Source organism: Elephas maximus, chromosome 12 (assembly GCF_024166365.1).
Source record: "Elephas maximus indicus isolate mEleMax1 chromosome 12, mEleMax1 primary haplotype, whole genome shotgun sequence".
Taxonomy (NCBI): Eukaryota; Metazoa; Chordata; class Mammalia; order Proboscidea; family Elephantidae; genus Elephas; species Elephas maximus.
The window spans coordinates 62,988,686-63,002,608 of NC_064830.1; the positions used below are offsets into that span (position 1 = coordinate 62,988,686).

General features: G+C 52.7%; 1 protein-coding gene across 1 annotated transcript in view; it reads right to left on the bottom strand.

Moving 5' to 3' along the window:
• PPL (periplakin) overlaps nt 1–13,923 on the bottom strand; it is a 53,246-nt gene that overhangs the window by 10,103 nt on the left and 29,220 nt on the right. The window contains exons 3-16 of the mRNA XM_049902620.1: nt 11,510–11,664; nt 10,344–10,464; nt 8,463–8,588; nt 8,330–8,371; nt 5,581–5,742; nt 5,367–5,474; nt 4,714–4,809; nt 3,312–3,434; nt 3,058–3,204; nt 2,177–2,328; nt 1,936–2,033; nt 1,616–1,773; nt 811–989; nt 587–725 (exon numbers count right to left, since the gene is read on the bottom strand). Of these exons, the coding sequence (XP_049758577.1) occupies nt 587–725; nt 811–989; nt 1,616–1,773; nt 1,936–2,033; nt 2,177–2,328; nt 3,058–3,204; nt 3,312–3,434; nt 4,714–4,809; nt 5,367–5,474; nt 5,581–5,742; nt 8,330–8,371; nt 8,463–8,588; nt 10,344–10,464; nt 11,510–11,664 (1,806 nt within the window). The remainder of the gene's footprint in view (nt 1–586; nt 726–810; nt 990–1,615; nt 1,774–1,935; nt 2,034–2,176; nt 2,329–3,057; nt 3,205–3,311; nt 3,435–4,713; nt 4,810–5,366; nt 5,475–5,580; nt 5,743–8,329; nt 8,372–8,462; nt 8,589–10,343; nt 10,465–11,509; nt 11,665–13,923) is intronic.

Genomic DNA, 13,923 nt, shown 5'->3' on the forward strand with positions numbered 1-13,923 from the left:
CCCCAGCAGGGGAGGCAGCCGCCCCTCCACTCAGTGGACTTCCCATGTGGGTGCACAGGCCAGATCCACTGCTCAGCAAGAGACACCAGAAGCCTGGAATTTTATACAGACATTTGATTTCAAAATATGACGGGCTCCTGAAATTTCACAGGCCACACAGACCACACGAGCCGCTGGGATTTGGGCCGTGGACCTCCACTTCGCAACTTCTAATTTGACACCCTTAGGAATTCTCAAAGGAGCCCTAGTGGCGCAGTGGTTAAGTGCTCAGCTGTTACCTGAAAGGTCAGCAGTTCAAACCCACCAGCTGCTCCTCAGGAGAAAAGACCTGGCAACCTGCTCCCATAAAGACTACAGCCTAGGAAACCCTACGGGGCAGTTCTGGTCTGTCACATGGGGTCACTGAGTTGGAACTGACATGACAGCAGTGAGTTTGGTTTTAGTTTTAGGCATTCCCAAAATGGAGACTTGTCGCTGTGGTAACTTGGGGCCTTGGTTTCCCCTTCTCTAAGGGCGGTGGTAGGATGGGATACACCCAAAAGCCACCCCCACCTCAGAGGAGGACTCCCCGTGGTCCCCGACTCACGGCCAGCTCCTGCCTCTTGTCATCCAGGGCATGGCCACTATCAGGCACCATGTCATCCTGAATCAGCTGACTCTCATATGTGGCCAGCAGCTCCCAGCCCTGCTGCAGGCTCTTTTCCAGGCGGTTGGCAACGTCGACCCTGAGGACAGTGGACAGGAGTTGAGGGGTGCCCTCCTGGCCCCCTGCCTGCTATCCCAGGCCCTCATTGCCTGCCTGCCACCCACTTCTCCTGGGCTGAGTCCAGCAGCTGGGCCAGGCGCTCGTATTTGCCATTGGTGTCGTCCACCCGGGTCCTGAGCAGGGGCGTACTGCCACTGCCCGGGAGGGCCTGGATGAAGGCTTCACACTCGGCTGTGCTCCGCACCATCTCAGGCTCGATGTGCAGCAGCTCGTTGGTGATGTTCTGTGAGGAACAGAGCCCCCTGGTCAGCATGGCCAGGCCAGCCAACCTGGGCAGCCCCCACCACCCTCTGTCCCTCCAAAGATGTACCCAGGTGGACACAAATAGGGGAACAGCATGTGGTAAGAGGGCAGTGGGCCCCACGCTTCAGGGATAGCAGGAGCAGTGTTGAGGTTTGGTGAAAATGCAGAGGCCTGAGCCCACGCCCTGGAGGCTGACGTGTCTGGGGCGCAGGCCCAGGAGCCTGCGTTTTTAATGAGCACCCCAGGACACACTGATGCAGGTGGACTATGACTACCAGTAGTGATGACAACAGTCAATGGTTGATACTTGAACACTTAACCATTCTGAGCAGTTCACTTGATGGTCTCATCTAATCTGTGGCAACCCTATGAGGTAGGTACTCTGACTGTCCCCATCCACCTGGGTTCTCAGAGTCTACAGAGGTGGAAGGAACAGCCCTGCCATTGCCACAACACAGAGCTGCTGGTTACACGTTGTTACACGTGGCAGGCAAGCCACGTGGCAAGTCAAGCACCTGCCATCAATGTCCCCAGACCCTTGTAGGGCTGAGAAGGGGCCACGGCCGAGTTCCCCAGGGCCTAGCCTGGGCCCCTGCTGGGTGGTACCTCGAGACCCTTGGCCCGCTCAGCACTGTCCTGCACAGCCCGGCCCTGCTCCAGCGGTGGTCGAAGGATGCCCGTGATGGCCTTCTCCTGCTGGTCCAGGTCGCGGGCCACCTTGTCCAAGCCAGCCAGCAGCTGCCGCCCCTGCAAGTCAGAGGCATCTGCCGGAGGAAGACAGGGTCGGGGCTGGCCGCAGCGGGTCGTGAGGCCAGGCAGGGGCTGGCCCAGCCTCCCCTGTCCCTGCCATTCCTCCCATTGCACAGCCCCTGGTCCAGCCCCTCCCTCCATCCTCCCAGAGCCGTGGTCCAGTCACTGGCACCCACCTCCAGGGTTCTCTGCCTTCAGCACCTCGTGCCGCTGCTGGAGCACGCTTTTGCTCCCAGCTGCCTTCTGCCGCACGCTCCAGTACTGGCTGCCCAGGCTGGGAGAGCAGAGGAGCAAGCTGGGGTCACGGCACCCACCTACCCCTCACCCACAGAAGCAAGTTTCCCCGGCTTATGACTGGGGCCCAAGAAGCCCCTAGGCGCAGACAGCCTACACCAGCTCCCTCCTTTGCCCCTGTACCTGTCAGCCAGAGCCAGGGCCTCAGGGTCAGTTGGGGGGATCATGAAGCAGATGGCTGGGGCGGTCAGCTTGTTTCCGGCACTGTCTGTGAGCTCCCAGCTCTCCCCGTTGTTCTTCTGTAGGGTGTAGCTGTAGCCCCGTGAGATCAGGCCCTGGAGGGCACAGCGGGCCACACCGTCAGAAGACTTGCAAGGCCTGCCTTGGCTCACCCCAACTCCTCGCCTGCCCCCTCGATCTTGGACCTGGGGAGTCTTAGCCTCTCAGACCCACCTCAAGACACCACCATATAGAGGCTTGGGCAGGGACATCAGTGGGGTCTGCCAGCCCAGCACCCCACCTCGATTTTCCTTTAGGGAACCACCCCGCCCCAATTCCGGTCCATGACAGCTCCGGGTAGACACATAACTCAGGGCTGGCCCGCGAGAGAGCTGCGTCCCAGCCCCAGTGATTGCTTTAGAGTAGACACATAATTCAGGCCAGGCCAATGAGAGCCTTCCCTGGGACTCTGGTGGAATGGCTGGGGCTGCCACACTGGGAGAGTCTAAGGCCAGGACAGATACGGTGGAGGGGCATACATGTCTCCCACAAGAGAAACACCAACGGTGGCCAAGTACACAGGTTGCTGAAAGCATCACCAGAGGCCCTGGAAGCAGCCATACTGCTGCTGAGACTTCCCAAACCAAAACCAGTTGCCACTGAGTCGACTCCAACTCACAGCGACCCTACAGGGCAGAGAAATGCCCCGTAGGGTTTCCAAGGAGCAGCTGGTGGATCCGAACTGCCAACTTTTTGGTTAGCAGCCAAGCTCTTAACCACTGTGACACCAGGACTTCCCAGTGACGTGAAAATGGCAGGTCTGGGACTGTGGGGCAGCGGCTCACCTGGTCACCCTCAAAGTCACAAAGCGCCTCCACGGGGATGGGCTTGAGCGGTGTCTCCCGCCGGTACTTGAGGGGCACCACCTGCTGGGCTCGCTGCTGCAGGCCCTGTACCACATCCTCGTACTTGTCCAGTGCCTTTTCCTGGTCCTGACAAAGCGGGGGAAGCTGGGTGAGACCCGCAGCCTCTCAAGGGGGTGGGGCAGAGTGGGTGGCAGGTGGGGGCTGAAGTGGGGACCGGGAGCCCCATCACGCACGTCCAGCTCCCGTAACAGCATCTCGATCTGGTAACGGTCCTTGAAGTCGGGGCTGTATTTCTGGTTCAGGTCCAAGTCCACTTTCTGCAGTAGTTCCTGTGTGTCTTTCACGTCTTTGTGGAACTGGGGGGACCAGGTGGCCTCGTTACAGGCAGGAAACCACTAGAAGCCCCTGGACCTTCTCCCGGCTATGGCTTCAAACTCAGTCCCAGGTGGAGCTGGGCCTCCCAATCACCTGACCCACATGGCCTGGCCCAGGTGGGCCCTCCCCACCAGCCCTCCAGATGCCACCTCTCCTACATATCAAGTTCTCCCATCTGTGCCAGTAAGCTTTGGGCTCTCTTCTCTACCCCGTTCCTCTCTCTGTGCTAGGCCACACCATCTTGAGGTGATACTTCCATTGCAATTCTCAAGAGATGGAAGACAAGCCTCCCACTTTGTTCTCCAAAGTCATCTGGCCTGTTCTTCCATCGAATTCCCTAGGCAGTGCAAATGGTTAATGCACTTGGCTGCCAACCAAAATGTTGGAGGTTCAAGTCTAACCAGAGGAATCTCAGAAGAAAGGTCTGGCAATCTACTTCCAAAAAATCAGTCACTGGAAACTCTATGGAGCACAGCTCTACCCTAACACACATGGGGTTGCCATCAACTTGACACAACTGGTATTCTTTCATCAGGGCCATCAATTCTGGATCACCTAGTCATCCCCATGCCCCCTCATGCCCTAAGCTTAACATGGATCTCTGTGAAGCTCATAGTCCAGCAGGACTCAGACATTCAAGTCCAAGTTCCCCTAAACTGCTCAATCCTAAGAACCTGCAGCTCTTGTTAAAATGCACATTTCTCCCCCTACCCTACCCCTGATGACTGGTTGAATCAGACTCTGAGGTCCCACCCCCCCGGGGAGAATGCACAGAGCCCACCAGCACACTTGGGGACCGCTCACATCTTTAAAAGTGTGGGCACCCAAGACAGGAACCATTCCCAAAGCCAACTCTTCAGACAGGGATTGGACTGGACTATGGGATAGAAAATGATACTGGTGAAGAGTGAGCTTCTTGGATCAGGTAGACACATAAGACTATGTGGAGAGCTCCTGTCTGGAGAGGAGATGAGAGGGCAGAGGAGGGCAGAAGATGGCCAAATGGACACGAAAATAGAGAGTGGAGGGAAAGAGTGTGCTGTCTCATTAGAGGGAGATCAGCTAGGAGTATATAGCAAGGTGTATATAAGTTCTAGTATGAGAGAATAACTTGGTTTGTAAACTTGGTTGTAAACTTTCACTCAAAGCACAATAAAAATTAAAAAAAAGTATGGGCACAAAGAGCCCCTGCAAAGCTTCTGGAGCCGAGGCCAGGGGGGCCAGCAGGTCCTCAGCGCTCCCACACAGGTGGTCGGGTACCTGGTGGTAGTCCTCCATGTACTTGAGGTGACTCTCCTCACAGATGAGCAGGTTCAGGTACTCCTTCCAGTCTGCGTGCACAGCCTCCATGTGCGCCTGCACGGGGGTGGGAGGCAGACACAGTTGGTCAGGTGCTAGGGTGCAAGGTGGGCCCTGGAGGGATGCTGGGCCCACAGAATAGTGGGTCAGAGAGGGACATCTGGTGTCTGCCTGGGTGTGGCCCACAAAGAGGCTGCCAGTACCTGCACAGATGCTGGGGAATGGGCAGGACCCAGAGGTCACTCTGGGCCAGGCACCTGGGGTGGGAGGAGGAGAGAGGGGCATGTCTAGGAGGTGAGCAGGGCTGTCATGTAGAGTTGCTCAGGTAGTACAGTGCATAAGGAACGAGTAGGAGCTGTACCTGCTCAGACAAAGGCACCCTATGGGTTCAGAAGTCCTGGGGCCAGGGGCAGCATGTGCCAAAGATTCGAGATGTTGAGAGAAGGGAAGAGCCAAACAGAGCAAGAAGGAGCTGGCAAAATGGGGAGATAGAGTGGGAGAAAGAGAGACAGACAGATAGACATGGATGCAGCACATAGGACCAAGACCTCCAAGGACTGCCCAAGCGCCGGGTGGCCCAGGTGGAGGGCCATCCCCTTCCGCTGTGCACCTACTTCAATGGAGTTTCTCCCAGGATGCTCAGCCACCAGCAGCTGGTCCCCCTCACTATGCAGCTTGTTGATCCTCTCCTCTTTGGCCTCCAGGTTCCGGTTGATGAAATTCTACAGTGTGGGACAGAGTAGGTCTCAGTGCCCCACCTGGCCACCCTCTGCTCACTCCCGGGCCCCTTGCCTGCCCTGGGTGGTTCTCCTGAGCCCCAACGCCCACCTCATACTGGCGCCGGCGGCTGGGGTAGTCAAGGTTGCGGTCGCTCCAGTCATACTGCATGCGGCCCTTGGCCTGCTGGTCCAGCCAGTACAGCTCATTGGTGCTGCGCTGCATGTAGTCCTGCAGGGAGCTCAGGTGCTGCTGCCATGCCTGTGACAATGCCTGGGGGGTGTGGGGGTGATGCAAGGATAGGCTAGGCCCTGGGACAAGTCACCTGACCCCTGTGAGCTCCATTCATTCATTCAGCAAATGTTTGGTGAGCCTCTAGTCAGTCCCAGGCATCACTCCAGTCACCGGGATACAACAGAGAGCAAAACACACAAAACCTTCACAGCACTGATGTTTTAGTAGAGCTTCAGTTTACCTGTCTGTAAAATGGGGATAACGATAGTGCTGACCTTATAGGGCACAGGGAATGGCATATAGTAAGTGCTCAATAAACGTTAGCAGCTACAGCTTCCACTTTCAGCTTTATCATGACCCTTTAGAGAGAGCTGGAAAGAGCAACAAACTGCTGCTCATTTATGTCTGAGAAGTGGTGGGGCAGAAAGGAAGGGAGAGGTGGAGAGATGCTTGTGCTTTCTTCTGCATAATAACAGTCCCTAGCATGTACATAGTCCCTGGGTGGTTACAAAGAGTTAACACGCAGTTTCCTGTTCTTACTGTCCATAGTTTTGTCTTTTCCAGAATGTCATACGGTTGGGAATCATACAGTAGGTAGCTTTTCCAAACAGGCTTCTTTCATTTAGCAATACACATTTAAGGTTACTCCAGGACTTTTTATGGCTTAAAAGCTCCTTTTAGCTTATGCTCGGCTGCTAACAAAAAGGTTGGAGATTTGAGTCCACGCAGAAGTGCCTCGGAAGAAAGGCCTGGCAATCTAGTTCTGAAAAATCAGCCACTGAAAGCCCTATGGAGCGCAGCTCTACTTTGGCAAACATGGGGTCGCCATGAGTCAGAATCAATGGCAACTGCTTTGCTGCAGATTTTAGATTCGCCAACTCCTGCAATGCCCGTGAGCCAGCGGGCCTTTGGCCTGTTGCCTGACCTGCAGATTCTGGGTTCATCAGCCCTTGTAACCAACCATGAGAGCCAGCAGAGGTCATCAGCCTGTCTGTTGTCTGTCTGGGACTTCCCAGGCCCCACAACTGCATGAGCCATTTCCTCACAACTGCATGAGCCATGGAAATAAATTTTCTCTATATATCTACATATACTTCACTGGTTTTGCTCCTCTAGAGAACCAAGACTAGGAAAGACAGGGACTTGCAGTAACTCCATTCTACAGATGAGCAAACTGAGACTGCCAGAAGCTAAGGAGCTCACTTAAGTTCTCACCACTGAGAAGTGGAGGAGCTGGGACTCAAACCCAGGCCACTGGCTCCGGAGGCTCCCAACTGCTATATCATGCTGCCTCTGTATTCTCATGGCTGTGGTGTTTGAAATATTTGCAGGAGAAAGCATTCGTGCACTGCTTATGCAATTTCAAAAAAATCACGTGGTATATCCATACAGAGGGGCATTATTCAGCAATAAAAAAAAAAAGACAGGGAGGAATCTTTAACACATACTGCTAAATCAAAGAAACCAGTCTGAAAAAGCTACATACTGTATGATTCCAACTGTATGACATTTTGGAAAAGGCAAACTACACAGACAGTAAGAAGAACAGTGGTTGCTAGGGGCTCAGGGGATGGAAGGAGGGATGAAGAGATGGCATTTTTAGGGCAGTGAAACTATTCTGCAAGATACTGTCATGACAGACACATGATGTTAAGCATTTGTCAAAACCCACAGGACTGCACAACACAAAGAGTGATCTTAATGCAAGCTATGGACTTTAGTTAATAAAAATGCATCAGTATTGGTTTATCAGTTGTGATAAATGCACCACATGAATGCAAGACGTAAATAACAGGGAAAACTGTGCAGAGGGGAGAAGGGCACGTAGGAACTCTGTCCTTTCTGCTCCACTTATCTGTAAAGCTAAAACTAGTCTAAAAAATAAAATATATTAATTTTTAAAAAAGAATGCATTTTTAAAAAGTTGTAAAAAGGGAAAAAGAAAACTATTGTATACAAAGCATGTGCACTGTGCTCGGCACATGGTAGGTGCTTCATCAAGAAATAACAAGCACATTGTAGGACGGGCTGTATCCCTTGGGGTCTAGTAGAGTTGTCCATGAGCACAGAGCACAGCACAGGAATGGGCCAGGGCACTGTCTCTTCTCACTTCATCCCGTCCTATTCTGTGAAATGTTTACTGCAAGCCTATATCATTTTGATGAGGCAATGGAAGAAGTCTCGCCTTCCACACGGGAGACCTGGGTTGGATTCCCCGCCAGTACACCTCATGAGCAGCCACCACTCGTTTCTCATTGGAGGCTTGCATGTTGCCATGATGTTAAACAGGTTTCAATGGAGCTTCCTAGTCTCACTAAGACAGACTAGGGAGAAAGGCCTGGTGATCTACTTCAAAAATCAGCCAGTGAAAACCCTATGGATCACAATGGTCTGATCTGCAATTGATCACGGGGGTGGTGCAGGACCAAGCAGTGTCTCATTCCGTTGTATATGGGGTCACCAAGAGTCAGGGGCCTACTTGACGACAACTAACAAACATACCGTTTTTAACAGGATAAGTTAATGATGCACAGAGATGCTTCTCATCACCATGATTTTGGGCGCCTGATCACCTCCCACACCTGCATCCCTTCACAGGCAACACCTCCCCCTGAGAAATTCTCACCAGCAGTTTCTGGTACTTGGCCTGCAGCTCACTGTTCTGCTCCTAAGGACAGAGCCGGGAGCACAAGTTAGGTTGATGACTCGGGACTGAGCTCCCTCCCTCCCCAGGTCCCCACCTCCACCATGCAGACTACCTTGTCCCTGTCCTTGGTGAGGTGAGGTCCGATGGCCTTGACCTCGTTGTGGAAGATGTTGTGCTGCTCCACCTGGTGATCCACCAGTGGCAGCTCTGTCCCGAAGCCCTGGCTGCTCAGCTTGTCCTGGGCAGAGGGATGACACTGGAGGAGGGGCTGGGCAGGGGCTTGGCTGCCCACTCCCCCCTCAGGCCCTCAGCTCTCAGCCCTGCACCTGGGACAATGCTCTGTTCCTCACAGGGCGTAAATGCAGTGGCCCCATGAGAGGCAGGGAGAGACACTTTTAGGGGTAGAACTGTGTCCCCAAAAGGATATGCTGAACTCCTAACCCCTGTACCTATGAATGCAACCTTGTGTGAAACTAGAGTCTTCGCAGGTGTTATCAGCTAACATGAGGTCATACTGAAGCAGGGTGGGTCCTAACCTTATATGACTATAGAAGAAGAGACATAGACACGGGGAAACAGAGGAAGGACACCAAGTGAAGACGCACTCCAAGCCGAGGAACGCCTGGAACTGCCAGATGCTGGGAAGGCAGAATGCATCAGATTGTCTCTCAAGCCTCAGAAGGAATCAACACAGCCAACAAACACCCTGACCTCGAATTCACACTCTCCAGAACTGTGAGACAATAAATTCCTACTCTTCTAAGCCTCCCTGTTTGTGGTATTTTGTTACAGCAGCCACAGGACACCAAAACAGAGGCCCTCAGTCTAAGATACAACCGTTGGTCTGTACTAGTCCAGAGGAAGAGAGAAAGAAGGAAAACAAAGGCTCAAAGAAGAAACTAGTCTACAAGACTAACAGTCTACACAAACCACAGCCTCATCTACCCTGAGACCAGAAGAAGAACTAGATGGTGCCCGGCTACTACTACCAACCATTCTATGCAGGGCCACAATAGATGGACCCTGACAGAATGGGAGAAAAACATGGGACTGAACCTCAAATTCCTAAAAACAAACAAACAAAAACAGAGCTACTGGACTGGTTGAGACTAGAGGACTCCCCGACACTACTGCTCTGAGATACTCTTCAAACCTTGAACCAAAACTAACCCGTGGTCACCTTGTAGCTAATAACAAATTGGCTCACAAATAATGAGTATCACCTGTAAGTACTGTGCTCCTTTAAAAAGTCACCTATATGAGACCAAATGATCAACAATTGCTTCACTGGAAACTTCAAAACAAAGATGAAACGGTAAGGGGACAGGTAAATTAGATTAATGGGAATGGAAATAATAAGAACGTTCATGCATTGTGAAGAATGTAACCAACGTCACTGAACAACTTGTATAGAAATTGTTGAATGGGAACCTAAACCGCTGTGCAAACCTTTACAGAAAACACAAAGTATTATTAAAAAAAAAAAAAAAAAAGCAGAGGCCATCAGCTTTACCACTGCAATTCAACTTTCTGAGCATTCGCCCCGATATGTCATGTCCTCTCATTTAATCTCACAACCACCTAACAGACCCACAGTTATTGCCCCATTTCATAGATGGGGCAGCAGAGGCTCAGAGAGGTGGAGGCAGTTGCCCAGGGTCACACCAATAAAAGCGGGGAGCCTACACTCCGATTAAGGAAACCCCACTTGAGCGGCCATGCTCTTCTCTGCGAGGGCACAGGAAAGATAGACTTCCCTCAGAAGCCTGGCCACTGCCCCACCCTGGGGTGGAGATCAAGTGCCCGGGAAGCAGCATGGAATGGCTAACCTCCACTTCTCTGTGTGGCCTTGACCCAAAGTCTCTCTGAGCCTCCTGGGCAGGACACTCTGAGCCTCCCGGGCAGGACCATGTGCCCACGAAGTGACAAAGCTCTCCCTGCACACACAGGCCCACTCCCCAGCTGCATCCCTGGAGCCCTGCCCCAGCCATACCAGCTTCTCATCCACCAGAGCCACCCAGTTGACCTGTGGGTCCACCTCCTTCGCCACCAGGTTGTAGATCTGTTTGTGTTTCCCACGCAGGTTGGTCACACGCTCCTTCAGCTGCCGGATGCTGAACAGGGACAGAGGCCACCCCAATTAGCAGGCCCCGTGGAGGAGCCCCCAACCCCAGACCTTAGCCTCAGGCTTTCCGCTCAGTCAGCTCTCTTGCTCCCATCCTCCCACCCCTCCTTCTATTCACCTCCCCTTCCATCTTTCTTCCCCCCATCAATGTTACTGAGAGCCTGTGTGGCCAGAACCCTAGAAGGTTCTGGAAGGGCCTACTGTGTGGCCAGAACCGTAAAAGGTTCCAGAAGACCCAAGCAAGTCCACTGCCCTCTAGAGCTCACTGTGCCCTTGGGGAGGCAGCTGGACCTGTGTGTGCTATCACAGGGACAAGTACAGGGAGATCATGGGGCCTCGAGAGGCCTGACCCTGCCTTGGGGTAGGGTGCATAACTGGGGGGTCATGAAAAGTTAGTTTATCCCCATCTAAGTAGAGACGTGAGCAACAAGCACAGTCAGCTCATTGCTGGGATGGTGGGTGGGACCTTGGGTGTGGGAAGAGATGGAGGTTAGAGAAAATGGGCAGGCTCAGGGAACAGCGGTCACACTGTGACCAGAGCAGGAGACATCAGGTCTCTGAGCCTCAGTCTCTCCTACTGCAAAATGCATTGTTATGAGGCTAAGGGTAAGCGTTTGACCCGTGCCTGGTGTTTATGAGTTGAAATCAACTTGACAGCAACAGGTTTGGTTTTTTTTTTGTTTTGAATTTAGTTAACCAGTTGCCATGACTCTGACTCATGGCAACCCTGTGTGTGCCAGAGTAGGACTGTACTCCATAAGGTCTGCAGCAGCTGGTTTTTCAAAAGTAGATCACCAGGCCTTTCTTCTGAGGCGCCTCTGGGTGGACCTTGCAGCTAATGACCGAGGTGTCTACCGTTTACATCACCCAGGGACCTTGTCCAGTATCCTTGGTAAGTGTCCCCCTGACTCAGCTGCCCACAGCCTTCAGGGTCACTCCTGAGTGCTGAGCTCCCTTGGCCACCACCCCACAGCTCTCTTGCCCTGGCTCAGAGCCCAGAGGCTCCCTGGGGACCCAAAGTGGTAGGGACCTACTCCTCGGCGATCATGTCCCCCTGGGGGTGCTTCATGTGCTTGGCGATAGCCGCATCCGCCTCCAGCACGTACAGCAGCTTCTCTGAGTCTGACACCTTCTGCAAGGCCACATCCCGGTGTTCCGGCTGCTGGCCCTCCTGCAGCCGGGCCAGGTCCTGCGAGGTCACATGAGAGGACAGTGGGCTCGGGCTCAATACGGCACTTCAGGAATGTGGGGTGGCAGAGCCATGGGGACTGGAGGGAGGGGCCAGCGAGGGGCTCCCACAGCTGCCCAGCTTCACTGCCAGGGGTCTGGGGAGGTGTTCCTCCTCCAGCCACTCAGCGCACAGTCTCCAAGTGCCTGCTATGTGCCTGGTACTGGGACACAGTTGTGAATGGGACAGACCTATCCCCTGCCTGCCTGGAGCTCACAAAGATAAACCACACAATGATGAATGCAAGTCCAAGTCAGTGTTTACAAAGGAAACCAACCACAGAAGGAACCTAAGAGAGCTACTTCGGCTCCAGGGACACAGCTAAAAACAAAAGATGAGAAGGGTCTAGCCAGGAGGAGCAGGAAGGGTGTTCCAGGCTGAGGCAACAGTCCATGCGAAGGTCCTGTGGCAGGGAAGAATATGCTGTGGTTGAGGCATGGCAAGAGGCCCCTGTGGCTGAAAGGCAGGATCCTGTAGCCTTTCTGGTCTCGGTGTCCCTGTCTCTACAATGTGGATAAGAAAAACACCTACTTCAGAAAAGGCAGACAGGCTAATGGAGGAATATTACTCAGCAAGAAAAGGGAACAGACTACTGACTCATGCCATGTCATGGACAAACCTAGAAAACACCACGTGGAGTGAAAGAAGCCAGACACACAGACCGTATCTGCAGGGTTCCATTTACATGAAATGGCTGTGAGAGGTGGATCCAGAGAGGCAGGGAATAGCGATCGCTATAAATGGGCCAGTGGGTGCTACTGGGGGATGGAAGCGTCCTGAAACTGATCTCTGGTGATGGCTGCACCATTGTGTGATGTTACTACAATCACTGAACTGGTCGCTTGAAATGGGAGCATTTCATGCCTCAATAAAGGTGTGAAAGAAGGAAGGAGTGGGGGGAAGGGGAAGGGAGAGGGAGACAAGGAAGGGAAGGAGGGAGGGAGGGAGGGAGGGAGGGAGGAAGGAAGGAAGGAGGGAAGGAGGGAGGGAGAGAGGAAGAGAAAAACAGATACAGAGATAGAGAAAAGGGAAAAAAGAAAGAGAAAAAGGGAAAGAAAAGAGAGAGAGAATGAAGGAAAGAACAAAGAAAAACTGACAGAGGTGATGTGGGTGCCTGGTGCAGAGCAAAGGTTCAACAGATGGGGCTCTTGGAGGAGAAAAAGGTGTCCAGGCCATCCTTCCCGGACCTCTCAGGAGGGCCGAGGGATGAGGGGGGTCCTGGCTGCCCCAAGCAGCCTGAAGTTGAGGCCAACACGCCAAAGGCCAGTGGAGCTGGCTCACGCCCCACCACCCCAGGCAGGTCTGGCCAGCTAATTACAACCAAACGGCACAGTCCTTGGCTTGGGTGGAATTTTATCTACCCCACCATCACCAGCTGATCTGACGCTGTACTGAGCACTTAACAGTGTCAAAGGTTAATTCTGCGAAGGGGGGATAAATTAATCATTACCTAATTCATGCCAGAGTTGTGTGGGAACACAAGCCATCTCACGAGGCAGCTGAGACATAAAGAGGACATCTAGGCATAGAGGTGTCCCAAAGTTCAAAGCCAGGAAAAACTAACAACAGTGAGAGAGATGAGGAGTGGTCACCTCTGGGGAATACTGATCAGGAAGGGTCACGAGGGACCTCTGTGATTTTCCTGCCACAATGCATAACCTCATTCTAATCATGAGAAACCAACAGACAAGCCCAAATCGAGGGAAATTCCCCCAAACCACTGAACAGGACTCTTCAAAAGTGTCAAGGGAAACAAGGAAAGACTGAGGAACTGTCACAGATTGGAAGAATGTATGGAGACTACATACATGCAACATAGTAAACCAAAAACATCCCCTGAAGTCTTCTTAAAACCAAGCAATAGTTCAGCTGAACTAGTAACGAATGCCTGCCTTGAGCGCTGTGCTCTTTTAAGAACTATCTATATGGGATCAAACGGACAACAGCAACTCAAAAGATTAGACAGAAAGCGTACGGGGCAGTAAGTTTATGTTAATGGGGAAGAACAACTCAGAAAAGGAGGGTGAGAATGGTTGCACAACTTGAAGAATGTAATCAACGTCACTGAACTGTACTTGTAGAAACTGTTGAACTGGTGTATGTTCTGCTGTGTATATTCTCAACAACAACAATAAATAATTTGGTGCCCGGCTACACCCGATGACTGCCCTGACAGGGAACACAACAGAGAACCCCTGAGGGAGCAGGAGAGCAGTGGGA